The 13265-nt window shown below is 38.2% G+C and overlaps 1 protein-coding gene across 1 annotated transcript; it reads left to right on the plus strand.

Moving 5' to 3' along the window:
- The first annotated feature begins 777 nt into the window (after nucleotides 1-777).
- Nucleotides 778-2239, plus strand: LOC128528250 (ribonuclease P protein subunit p25-like protein). Its single transcript, XM_053501008.1, has one exon. It carries the CDS (start codon nucleotides 836-838, stop codon nucleotides 1523-1525), a length of 690 nt encoding a protein of 229 aa, XP_053356983.1. The 5' UTR covers nucleotides 778-835; the 3' UTR covers nucleotides 1526-2239.
- The last annotated feature ends 11026 nt before the right edge of the window (nucleotides 2240-13265 follow it).

Below are 13265 nucleotides of genomic sequence, written 5' to 3' on the forward strand. Positions count from 1 at the left end.
TCAGTCTTGAGCCACCACCCCCCTGTCTATCCCCACTAACTCGCAAAGACACTCCCTCCGGTCGCATTTATGTACCAGTGCTGCTATTCTCTGCATCTTTGAAAGAGACTGGAGTGCTGACTTTGTCTCTTAAATAAATACTACTAATAAAAAACCTTAAAAGAACAGGGTGCGTGTCCCAAGCCAGCCTGAAGGACTAAGAAGGAAAGCAACATTTCCATTAGAGATGCTGCTTCAAGGGTTTTGAGCACAGAGAAAAGAAGACTGGAGAGCATGGAAGAGGAGCAGAGAGCACTACGAAAGAGTAAAGTTATATCTTGAATTCAAAATTTATTAAAAATAAGAAGAGAGTTATCTGCCTAAATGATGGCTAATATCTTGTAATCAGACTTACAAGAGGAGTGGTTCTAAAGTTCATCAAGACCACGTTGTAAAATTTGTTTTTCGGTGGCAAATCTTCAGGACTCCAAAGAAGAGATAATGACTTTTGGCTTACAGATAAAGGACATTTGAAGCATCACATTAAGATCTGGTAAATCAGTTCTGTCTCAATTTGCTCTTTGATTTGTCCAAGCAGTTTTTGGATTATTTGTTTGGATGATGTTTTTTGCCATTAATGTTTTTTTTCCATGTAGACTATTGTTAATTTTGGACTAAGTAAAATTAGACTGTTGAAACTGATGTTACAAAAAGAGACATTAATAAATTAATTGAAATCTTTCTAACTGAAAAAAAAATTGGAAATGCGGGAATGATCAGGATTTTATGCCTGGAATCATTTCAAAGACTTATGTTGACTACTTAAAGCTCCTGAGGTTACAGAAGAAGTGTGCTTATGGATCTGAGCATCACGCATGATGAGCATCTACCCTTCCCGGGTGAGACAACTACTGCTCACCACACCTCTGCACCTCCTGCCCTGCCCTCCCACAGCCCGATCTTAAAGCAAGGGCTTGCGGCAGGTTTTAAGAGGGTTTGTCGGACAGACGAGGATAGCCCGAGCCCATTTCCGGGGTTGCTTCCAGGCATCTTGGAGATGAGAGTAAAAGAAGGCAGCAAGATCCGTAACCTGATGGGCTTTGCAATGGCGAGGATGCAGTGCGAAGAAGGAGGCAGCAAACAGGTCGGGCTGAGGCAGGTGGTGTTCACCGGTTCGGGCCGAGCAGTCACCAAAACCATCACCTGCGTCGAGATAATGAAGAGGAAAGTGGGTGGACTCCACCAGCTGACCAAGCTATGCTACAAAGGTGTTCGGGAGGTGTGGGAGAGTCAGGAAGGAGGCAGTGCTAAAATGACCGTTCACAGGACTGTACCCTCTATCAGTATCCTTCTCTCTAAGGACCCATTGAACCCTCTCGAGCCAGGATATCAGCCTCCTGAGATGCAGAGCGCTCTCTGGGAGGAAAGACAAGATAGTGATGCAGTGTGTGTTGATGCAGGAAAAAGGCAGTTTGACTACACTGTCACACAGAGTGAGACACAGCCAAAACGATTCTGTCATCAAGGTGGAATCTCCATCAATTAAGTATTCTGACTAGTGGTAGGATTAGCCAGATGATTACTTGCTGAAATTATAAACCTATTGCAAAGGAAATTTGAAGGTAGTTTCTTTGCACATTTTATAAGACTATCACAGATTGTGATTTTAGCTGATTGACATGCTACAGTATGTATCAAGCCTTGACCTGGACTGGATCAATTTATCTTATTATTTCTGTTACAGCATATATCCACTTGGAAATCACTTTATCATGCTTGGACTTCTTCCTGCTCAATGTTGGTTGGCTTTATCCTTAATGTTTCCATGGATTTCACTAGTGTTAAAAAATAATTTCTTTTGTAATTAACATCTGAATATCCTTTTCTAAGTGGCACAAACTCTTCTGCATTAAAGTGCACAGTTGACTTTACACTAGGATCAAATAAATCAAATGAAATAACACTAATTTATAATGTAATAGGAAAGCTCTCATTATTATAACAATGAAAATGCACAAACATTCCCACAAACATAACATGGATACTATGTTAAATGGAAAATTAAATAATTTAAAGAGAAAAATTTTTGTGAAGAAAATGAATTATAAAGAAACGCAAAAAATATGTGCACAAGATTAAGTTTCATTGTTCATATTTTAGAGAATATATCAAATGTAATGTTTGTTGTTGTTGTCTTTGTTGTTTTTGTTGTGGGACGGGGCAAAGTATTACAATTATGCATAAATTTGATGACTCTGTGGTGGAGCAAACAAATGTTCAAGGCTAAATGTACAAGTCAATAATAATAATAATAATAATAATAATAATAATAATAATCATCATCCTCATTATCCATATTTGAGTGTAATGCATTTATTTTAGTGTCAGTTCTATCCTCACCAAGCATCAGCTTAAAAAATCCCACTAACTAAATAAAGAAAATTATATTTCTTGATCGGTATCAAATATATAAAGCTTTCTGAGGCAGATCAAAGCCTACATGCTCTTAGAACCGACTTTGCTGCAGTGGTTATAGATACAGGGTGTTAAGATAGGACATCCATCATTTTAGGGCAAAGATGACAGCGTGTCTATGGGGCATCTCATCCTAGGGAAGTTCTTGAACCATGAGTGACTTTGTATTACATTTTTTTTTTTTTTTTTTTTTTTGGTGTAACCTGAGGATATTTTTTAGGATCGTGATGAAAATCTCTGAGGCTTGAAGAACACTTAATGCGTTTAATTTATCGCTCACACCCATGTAATGGATTTGACAGTATACTGCAATGAGCAGTTAGTACTTGCAGTCTCGTTATGGCGTAGCTTTTGCCTGTGGATGAAATACAAAGCAATTCTTGGAAGCATCGAATGGTATTTGAGTGGTCTTTAATGGTTTCCAGAGGTTCTATTGTCTTCCGTAGACATACAATTAACCTCCGTGTTCAGCTCGGGAAAATAAAAGAAAATGCTGTGCTGAACCGAGGGCTTGGGAGTGTCAAGCAATCGCATTTGCTAAAGAACTCGAATGGAACAAACTTCAGAATGCTGAGGACAGACTAAAGGTTATCTGGGAGTGTTTATCGCTGACTTAACAGCTTTCACCCTGCACGGTGCTGTCCTATAGGGACTCTGTTTCTTTCACATACATACCTTACATCGACTGATAGCTTTAAGATACAAATTGGGCGGTAAAGTTATAAGGCTAAGGAAATGAGCTTAGCAAAATAGTCATTAGAAGTGAGGTAGATTATTCCATTCACACCGCAGCGCACAATGCCATAACTAAAAGTGTGATTGTGTAATATGACAAATATATAAGCCGATCTGTCTCTATAAACTGAGTGCATTTTAATGCCGCACAATTAATTGCAAAAGCTAAATCACATATTTGGGAAGTTTGACAATAATTTTGATATTTATCATTTTTTATATATTTTTTTGTTAGATAAATAAATATTGGTAATCATCCTTCTAATGAGATCATTTGATTTCGTATTTTCTGTTAGGCTAGAGAAATATGTTTTAATACCAAATGGTACATTTAATACTTAAAATCTTACAGTTTATTTTTAATCCATAAATTCCCCATGGTTTTAACTTTCATCATTTAAATGATATATATTTTTATTCATACTTAATTTTAATTATTGTTTATTAAGTTTACTAAGCAGCACATTTGTGTAGTGGTTAGCACTGTGGCCTCGCACCTCCAGGGTTGAGGGTTCAAAGAGTTTGCATGCTCTCTCTGTGTTTAGTGGGTTTCCTCCATTATTTTGAGCTCTTAATTTTGAAATAATAATAATAATAATCTCAATTTTTGCATTTTGCAGAAAGTGAGACTAAAGTAATGAAATAGTTATTTGTGAAAAGAACAAAAAAATAATAACACACTAATGAGGCTTTGATGATTGTGTATGTGAAGTCATATATGAAATGTTGATGAAGTAAAAGGATAATAATAATAATAATAATAATAATAATAATAATAATAATAAGATGAAGAAGAAGAAGAAGAATTGCAAATTTAATGGTCATGCCCTTTCCGCCATGGTTGAAAATAAATTCAGGTGACCCTCTGATAACAGTGCGCACTTTTTTATTTGGTCTCTTTCTTTCACCCACTCTGCGCTCTCCATCTCTCCCTCTCTTTCTTTAGCGGATAGGACCGAGGGCTCTAGGTTGGTGTGGTAGTTCACTATCTCCCTCCTTCCAGATGGCACAGTCTTTTCTTATCTAGAAGAATGGCCACTGCCTCAATTTTTCACACTCTCTTATCTCAAAATCCTTTAAATTGAATATTTACTGGGCTGATGTTTACAGCCAGTGTTTGACTGCTCAAGGCACTGTTCTCTCACTCTCTCGCTAGGACAGACTAAGGAGGGCATTTTTCACTCTTATTTTCTCTCGCTTTCATTTTTTCTCATTCCCTTTTTGCCCATTCTCTTTAATAAGACATTCTCCTGTTAGATAATAAGACTAACTGACTATTTGCTACACTGTAAAAAGCATTCAGTCTAAATAGATGTAAATTAATGTTTAGCTGGGGAATTTATCATAATGCAACCTTTAAAACCCATGATTTAAAATGTGAAGTGGAAAATAATACACCGTGACATTGAAAGCAGCTTCTTTACACTTTTGCAAAGGCAACATATGAATATGAAGATTGTGCCTCTTAACTACAGACAGGTACATACTTGAATTTTTATTAAATGATGGTAGTGTTCATGGATCTTCATTGACATTGACAAAGAGTTATGTACACTTCATACAATGCCAAAACGGTACTGTTTAGACAGTTGGGAATTCAATGCCTAACTATGCCACCTGCCACTGTTGGGAACTTAATCCCACTCTGCCTCTAACTCCCTAACCAGCTGGTATATAATAAGAACATTATTCCAGCACTTTAATGTACACTGGGTATAGAAAAAAAAATCACCCCCTTAAAATAATCACATTTTGTTACTTTGTAGCCAGAACTTTTTGTTTTATCCAGCTGTATTTATCCAGGGCAACATTTACAGTAACTTTAAAGTAAAAGATATAACACCAACATATAAGAAACAGATTTATTGATATGGAATAATGGCACACAAAAGGGTTCGATCTTGGCCCTATAAATATTTGCAAACTCTTCTGTGCAGAACTGCTCGGGTTGACTTAAATTTGACGGTGACCATTCATGGACTGCAGTCTTAAAACCATTCTACAGATTTTCAATAAAGTTTAAGGCAGGGCTCTGACTAGTCCATGCATGGACATTCACCTTGTTCTTCAACAACTGTGTGGTCATTTTTTTGCTGAATGCTTTGGTTACTTGTCATGTTGGAAGACAAACCTTCTTCTCATTGATAACTTTTTGGCAGAAGGAAATGGATTTTGCTTAAGAATTTGATTGTATTTTGCCCCATCCATTTTTTCCTTTTATCTCGACAAGTTCTCTAGTCCCTGCTGCAGAGAAACATCCCATAACATGATATTGCCACATCCATGCTTAACTGTAAGAATGTGTTATTTGGATGGTGAGCTGTATTTGATTCCTGCCAGAAATATCATTTAGTGTTTTTTGCCAAATAGTTTAATTTCTGTCTTATTTGATCACCTGTGTTTTTGCAAAGCTCAGTCATGACTGCATGTGGCCTTTCTTGAGAAAAGCTTTCACTTCCGTAAAAGGTACATTTGTAGAGAATTTTTGTTGAAAATATTGTTGTCACATGCACACAATGAGCACTTACTCACTCACTCATCATCTATACCGCATTATCCTGTATACAGGATTTCAAATTCAAATTCAAATTTTATTTGTCACGTACACAGTCATACATAGTACGATATGCAGTGAAATGCTTTATCGATCACCAGTGACCTTAAAATAAAAGCTTAAACATAAGAAATAAATATGAATAAAGGTAATACGGTAGAAAATAAAGTTACCTGGTAAAATATACTGTACAAGTAAAGATAAAGATATATTGCAGTAAAAGAAATATTGCAGAAAAATTAAATTAACTAGTAAAATATACTGTGCAAGTAAAATAAAATAAAAATATACTGTACAAATAAGAACAAAATATGTATAATATAGAAATAAAATCTGTCCATATAAGTCATGTAAAAATGGTGTGCAAATATGCATCAAGGGACTTCTTAAAGTGTCTTATTATTAAAGTGATTTGTGCAGTTGTCCATAATGAAAGTATACGTATATAGTGCAAAAAGTGTGCATGAATGTGTCCATAGTGGCCATGAATGCCCAGTCAGTGTTGGATTGCAAGGGCCTGGAGACTATGCCAGGAGACTTAAGGCGAGGGTTGTAGTACACCCTGGATGGGGTGCCGATCCATCATACATCTACTCACTTGCTCATTCACACACTACTGACAATTTGGGAATGCCAATTAGCTTAATCTGTTTGTCTTTGAACTGTGGGAAGAAATCCACCAAGCACTAAGAGAACATGCAAACTCCATGCACACAGACCTGAGGTGGGACTCAAACCCAAATCCTGGAGGTGTGTCACTCTGCCGTCAGTACAATGGCCACTCTTTGTCATAAATTCCTGCAACTGCTTCAGAGTTCCTGTAGGCCTCTTGGTACAGTAGCTTCTCTGACCTGTTTCCTCCTGGATTTTTCATCTAGTTTGGAGCAAGTGTTAAACCAAATACCTTCCATTTCTTAAGAATAGACATCACCGTGCTTTTAGGCAATGATTAAGCCTTTAATTTTTATTTTTTTCGTATTTATATCCTGATAAAGATCTTTTGCCAGTGCCTTGCCACCGGTACTTGATTGTTGCTTCAGATGCAATACCAGGGACTGAAATAGTGTGCCATTGAGAAAGTGTTTAGCTTCACCTAATTAAGTTTTCTTTCACTTGGATGTTAAAAGTTGCAGTAAGTATATGCAGCTGGGTAAAACAAAAACTGTGTCTGTCTTCATTTCAGGCAGCAAAGCAGCAAAATGTGATTATTTTAAGGGGGAGGGATTCTTTTTTATACCCACTGTATATGTGACAAATAAAGCATTCAAATATAACCGTATGCACTGTATATACAGGTATCTGGTTATTACAACATGTTAGAAATACAAAGGTACACCAATAAAAGGATTTCTATAAAAACTTTATTACAATGGCATGGAGAAATGTTGTGCTGGATTTTGCCCATTTAAAGTCCAAACACCTCATAAAATTCTGACAAAAAAATAAATAATTGTAGTTAAGATAAGTGTGACTAGTCTAATAAGTGTGGACTGATAAGCTAATAGCATGTTCCATACTTTGGCATATTGCAATAACAGAATATCAGTGATATTATTTTATTTCAGCTATATGTAGATGGGGAAAAATGACAATGGACCATAGAAAACCTTCTTATTGCTGCCATCTTGTGGTGAAGAGTGTGAACTTGAGTATTTAAATAAAATTTTTCTGTTCTGTTTTATCTTTATTTCACCAAGGTCTCGAGCTGAGACTTTTTTTTTTTTCTCTTTTTTTTTACAAGAGAGACCTGGTAGTGGTTATAATAAATTAAACATAAAAATCATTGCATATGATATACATAGAAGAAGAAGAATTTACTTATGAACCATAAGTAAATACAATAATGTATCTTATATGCTGTGACCATTATACGGAAATGCTTTAGGAACATCACTAAAAGCTTTTTTCTAGTGAAGCATTTACAGAAAAAAATGTTACTGAGATTTTTCTAGTAAATTAAAAAAAAAACTGTTCTGCTAAGACTCCTTCAAGCAGCTCTATATGGAGGGGTTAAAGGGTGAATTTTTAATGCTCAGGGTGACATTCTTGGGTTACATTATTGGGCTTGAGGGGGTACTTGTGGACCTCAACAACGTTTTTGACCAGGTAATGAACTGGCCATAATGAATTATAACATTAGAAACAGCTTCTTACACTTAAATTGGCTCTGGGTAAACGGCAGCATTGACTGGAAGGAACCCTTCTTTCGTTCATTATATTTACCAACACATCAAGACTGCAAGAGATGGATTCACAGAAAGCACTTGTAAACACACCAAAGACTGTATTCTGTCTGATTCATATACAGTATTATAAAAGCTCTAAACTGGGTCCTGTAGATGAGGGTTCCCAGTCAGTGCCAAGTGGGGAAAATTTTGTGCCTTTTATGGGCCATAACTCTCCAGCCATGAGGCACCCCGGCACTCAGAACCCCACAAGAAATACAAGGAAACTTCTGGTTGTCAAACATGCTTTAAGGGCATCCATACATTGTTTAGGGAGAATCTACATACTAACGCATTGAAAAGTATATAATCTGTGTTTTTATACTAGTTCCAGGCTTTTTGATTATTTATAGTCTTTCTGGTTCTATACTGGTTTTCTTTACTTGCTCTCTGTCTGCACTTTGACCTTAATTGTGATCATCTTGACTGCTACAGTAAATGAAACCTTTACATGCTGTACACTGCCTGGTCCAAAAAAAAAAAAAAAAAACATGCTCAGGGTAAAATGTGGTCCGTTGGAGCAGTAGCATGAAGTTCGCACACAAAAATAGATTGGACAACTTAATTAGGAAAAGGGGGCTGTTTAAACTCCACTCACTGTTAGACAATACTACTCACCCACACAGTGTGCTGTCTAATCAAAGGAGCACATTCTGCCAGATTCTGATCACTGGCAGTTATTTTTTAAAGTTAATTACAAATTAAGAGGAAACAGTCTCCAAAACACTCCAATACAAAAAAAATAAAAATCACAAATAAAATATTCCGGGGGAATAAATAAATAAATAAATAAATAAATAAATAAATGTGGCCTTGCATCTCCAGACTTTTGTTTCAATTCCGGGGTCCGTGTACATGGAGTTTGCATGTTCTCCCCCTGCTTGGTGGGTTTCCTCCTGGTGCTCCGGTTTCCTCCTACAGTCCAAAGACATACAGGTTTAGCTAATTGAGTTAATTGCCCATAGTGTGTAAATGAGTGTATGATTGTGTGTGCCCTTTGAAGGATTGACACGCATCAAGCCTTATGCCCTAAGATGGTCTTCAGACCCCCTTGACCCTGTATAAAGGATAAAGTGGTATTGACGATGAGTAGGTAAGTGAAAAATAATCATACAAACACATTATATTGCTTGAATACATTATAAGGTTTAACAACATTTTTGTTGCTACTGTCAGATATAGATATGATGTAATGTTCAATAAAGACATTCTAATTTTGAAATATCTCTTTAACCCTCATGTTGTGTTCCGGTCTCGAAAACTTGTTTCCTGTGAGTGTTGCCCACTAGAGGGCACTGTGTTTATTTTGTAGTTTTTGTTGGTAGAGTGAGTTTCTTAGAAGGCACCTCGATGAGGTGATGCGGGTGCTCACCTGAACGAGGTAGCTCATTAGTCACGTAATAAATAGCTGGTTGTTCTGGGAAACTGGGTCAAGCTTTAATGTGAGTTCTGTTAGGTGGGCCTTTGGGCTGTCTGGTTATGGTCTGGTTTAGTTTGTTTAATTATAATTGGCCTTTTAGTTTCTGGAGCTTTAAGTTTATATTTGTCTTAATTTAGTATGTCTCTTTGTCTCTGAGTCTCCTAGCAGGATTAGCCTCTAGGAGAATTAGCCTTTTGTGTTTACCCTCATGTATGAGTAACCTTCTTTGCATGTGTAGTTCTTAGTCTGTATAAATACTGATCAGTGCAGTACTAACCTGCTTAGATCTTAGTCTGTCTAGTCTCCTCGTCTGTTTAGATCATAGTCTGTTGAGGTACTTACCTGTTTAGCCACTAACCTTTAGAGTTCTTAGCCTGTTTCATACCTAGTCTGTTCGCCCCTTGGGTCTCTGGCTACTAGCCTGTTTAGCAATTGGTCTGTTTAGCTACTAGCTAGCTTAGCAGCTAATGTGCATAACACCTAGTAGGCCTAGCCAAGCCTGTCTTGTGTGTTTAGCCCCTTGCATGTAAAGTCCCCTGTGTTTAGTCCTCTAGTCTGTTTAGTGTGTCTCGTCGTTTGTATCCCATGTCTGTACTGTATATACGTTTGTGTAATCCCTTGTCTGTGTATTAGTTAATTATTGGTTTTGTTCATAGTATACACCCAAGTAAAGCCAACTTCCTTTGTTTGTTTGGTTTTATTATTAAAAGACTGTTTGCCACCTTATCCCCTCTGCGTCTTTGCCTCAACACCATGTCCACACTCCAACACCTAGCAGTATGTGACATTTCCTCTCTAAAACAGTACAGTTAATTACATCTGTTTGCCACGAGGTTCCATGAATTTGTTTACCAAACGCATTTAAACACACAAAATGAATTAAAATTTTTATAAAAAGGAGTATGTTTATTGAACTTTTATACAATCAAAAATGACCGGTCATTGAATATGAATGGTTAAGACTACAATTAGTATATAAAACAGAGGTTAAGCATATTTCTACACTCCTTTCCCACACCTAAACATGCAGGTATGTTTGAGCAGACACACAAGCATGCAAATTTGCAAACATGATGGAGCCCCTGGTTCAAGTGCCAAAAACCTTCCACGAACGCCATCCTCTGCTGCATTAGTGAATGACATGCAACAACATCCATGACAACCAAAGAAGGAGGAGGCAAGAGAAAAGTGCACAAAGTCACAAAAGCTTCTTGTGTCACAGATGTGGTACAGTATATATATATATATATGCAAGGAGCAGGCAATGACCTCAGAACGTTACCCAACCTGCTCATGACATGACAAAACTGAGGAATATTGGGATTTCAGAACTTCATGAGAAAATTGTTAATGTGTTTATATCGTGGTAACGGTGGGCAGAGTGGCAGAACGAAGCACGTGGAAGCAGCGCTCCTGCAAGCTCCCTCAACAGTTTTTCTCCCGCTGTCGATGGCCGGCCTCTCCCCTCCCAGCGTTTCTAGGCACGGCGTCAGACAGGAGTCCTCGCTGACTTGCGTCGGCTGGGTGGCTTTGCCAGCTGGGATCGGGGGCCTTAACTAACTCCTCATCATGGCCTTTTCTCCTTCGGTGGTGGGGACGCGAAGGCAGGCTTTTGCGTGGAGTGAACGTGCTGCGGGAGCTTGCGCAGCTTTTTCTTGTGCTGTCCTCAGCGCAGAGATCAAAGGGCGGAATTCCAGTGTCCTTATTAAAGTCCCTGGGGCGCGTCACATCGCCCCAATCGCATGCCACTCACTCATGCTCCACCGCATCACGTACTTCCCAGACCCCAGACTAAACCGCCTTGCTTTTATAATGTGGAGCACGCCTGAGATCCTATTAACGTTATTTATTGCCACGCAGGCCGAATAGGTGGCCCCGTCCCTTTGCATACCAGCAGAAGGGGGTGCCGCCTATGTAGGGAGCCTATAGAGTGAGCGAGGAGTGATAATAGATTTGGCCGCACACGCATTACAGATGCATGCTGTGACACTATCTATCTATCTATCTATCTATCTATATTACACTATACACTATATGCTATCCATAAAGTTTAATATGATGTTCGCTCCCCCTTTGCAGTTTCAACTTTTCTGGGAAGGCTTTTCACAAGGTTTAGGTGAATTTTTGTGTGTTTATGTGAATTTTTTATCTTCCAGAAACACATTTGTAAGGTCAGACACTGATTTTGCATAAAAGGGCCTGGCCCGCAGTTTCAACTCTAATTCACCCCAAAGGTGTTCTCGGGTTGAGGACAGGACTTTAGCCTAGTTTTTCCACACCAAACCCGCTTATTCATGACTTTATAGACATTGCTTTGTGCACTGGTGTGCAGTTATGTTGAAACAGGAAGGGGCCAAAACTGTTCTCACAAAGTTGGGAGCATGAAATTGTCCAAAATGTGTTGGTATGCTGAAGCATTAAGAGTTCCTTTCACTGGAACTACGGTATGAAGGCGAGCCCAACTCCTGAAAAACAACCCCACAACACCATGATTCCCCCTTACCAAACTTTACTGTACACTTGGCACAAGGAAGTACCGTTCTCCTGGCCCTTGTCAAACCCAGATTCATTTATCAGATTGCCAGACAGAGAAGCTTAATTCGTCACTTCAGAGAACACATCTTCACTGCTCCACAGTCCAGTGCCTGCATGCTTTACACCACTGTTACAACTCTGATGCTTTGCATTGCATTTTGTGATGTAAGGCTTGGATGCAGCTGCTCAGCCATGGAAACACATTTCATGAAGCTCTCTACTCCATACACTGTTCTTGATCTAATCTTGAAAGTTGGTGAAAAGTTGTGCACTATGCGTCTCAGCATCTGCTGATCCAGCTTTGTGATTTTATATGGCGTACAACTTCATGGATAAGTTGCTGTCATTCCAAATTGCTTCCATTTTGTTATAATAACAGTTGACTGTAAAATAATGAATATCAAGGAAATTCACGACTGGCCTTTTGCACAGGTAGCATCCTATCATGGTACCATTTTGGAATTTTGGAGCTAATTCTTTAGATAGATAGATGGATGGATGGATGGATGGATGGATAGATAGATCAGCATATGTTTATGTTTTTTCTCTCACTAACAAGATTAACCCTCATGTTGTGTTCGTTTTTGGCTCGCACTCATAACTTATCACTTTTGTTCTTTGACAATAATTCTTGTAGGGATAAACAAGCTCACAGGCAATAAATCGATCACATTCTGCCATCATCCTAACCTTTATCTCATCTTTGACACAAAGCCGCATCGGAGTGACACAAAGAAGCGTGAAACTTAAACCAATCAGGCAAAGGAAGGCCGCTGTGCCCAGGAGCCAGTTAAGTCCAGTTAACCTCCACTACAATGGTATAAATTGGCAATCCGCTAAACAAAAGAGACAGTTTTACTTCTTCGAAGTGGAGGAATAACCTTGCCCAACTCATACCACTGGCACCTTTGTTGACCTCCAAAGCACATGCCTTTTCCACTGACATTCTCAGGTCTAGTAAACAATACTAGAACAACTCCATTAACTTTCTCCCTCAAAACTGTTTGTGTATGTGTGTGTGTGTGTGTGTGTGTGTGTTAAAGTTCATGTATTATAGAGAACTTCAATAAATTCATGTTTCTTTATAAAAAACTGTTGTCTTGGTCATGTATTTTAAAGTCTAAACAACTGATAAATACCAGATTTTGTGTTATCATCGGTGGCCACGGAATGAACAGAATTGGTAAGATACACTAAAGTGTGCTAAACGCTGGATGGATAGATGATGAAGTGTATGCTGTAAATTTTATTCATTTTAATCAAATTAAACCAAATCCCTAAATTCCTTAGATTCGATTTACCTCTGACTTAGAGCTGAAACCCTACATTCTACACAACTTGA

Source organism: Clarias gariepinus, chromosome 7, assembly GCF_024256425.1.
Source record: "Clarias gariepinus isolate MV-2021 ecotype Netherlands chromosome 7, CGAR_prim_01v2, whole genome shotgun sequence".
Taxonomy (NCBI): domain Eukaryota; kingdom Metazoa; phylum Chordata; class Actinopteri; order Siluriformes; family Clariidae; genus Clarias; species Clarias gariepinus.

Excerpts from the sequence above, each read along its gene's own strand:
- LOC128528250 (XM_053501008.1), top strand. The coding sequence starts at position 836 with ATGGATCTGAGCATCACGCATGATGAGCATCTACCCTTCCCGGGTGAG.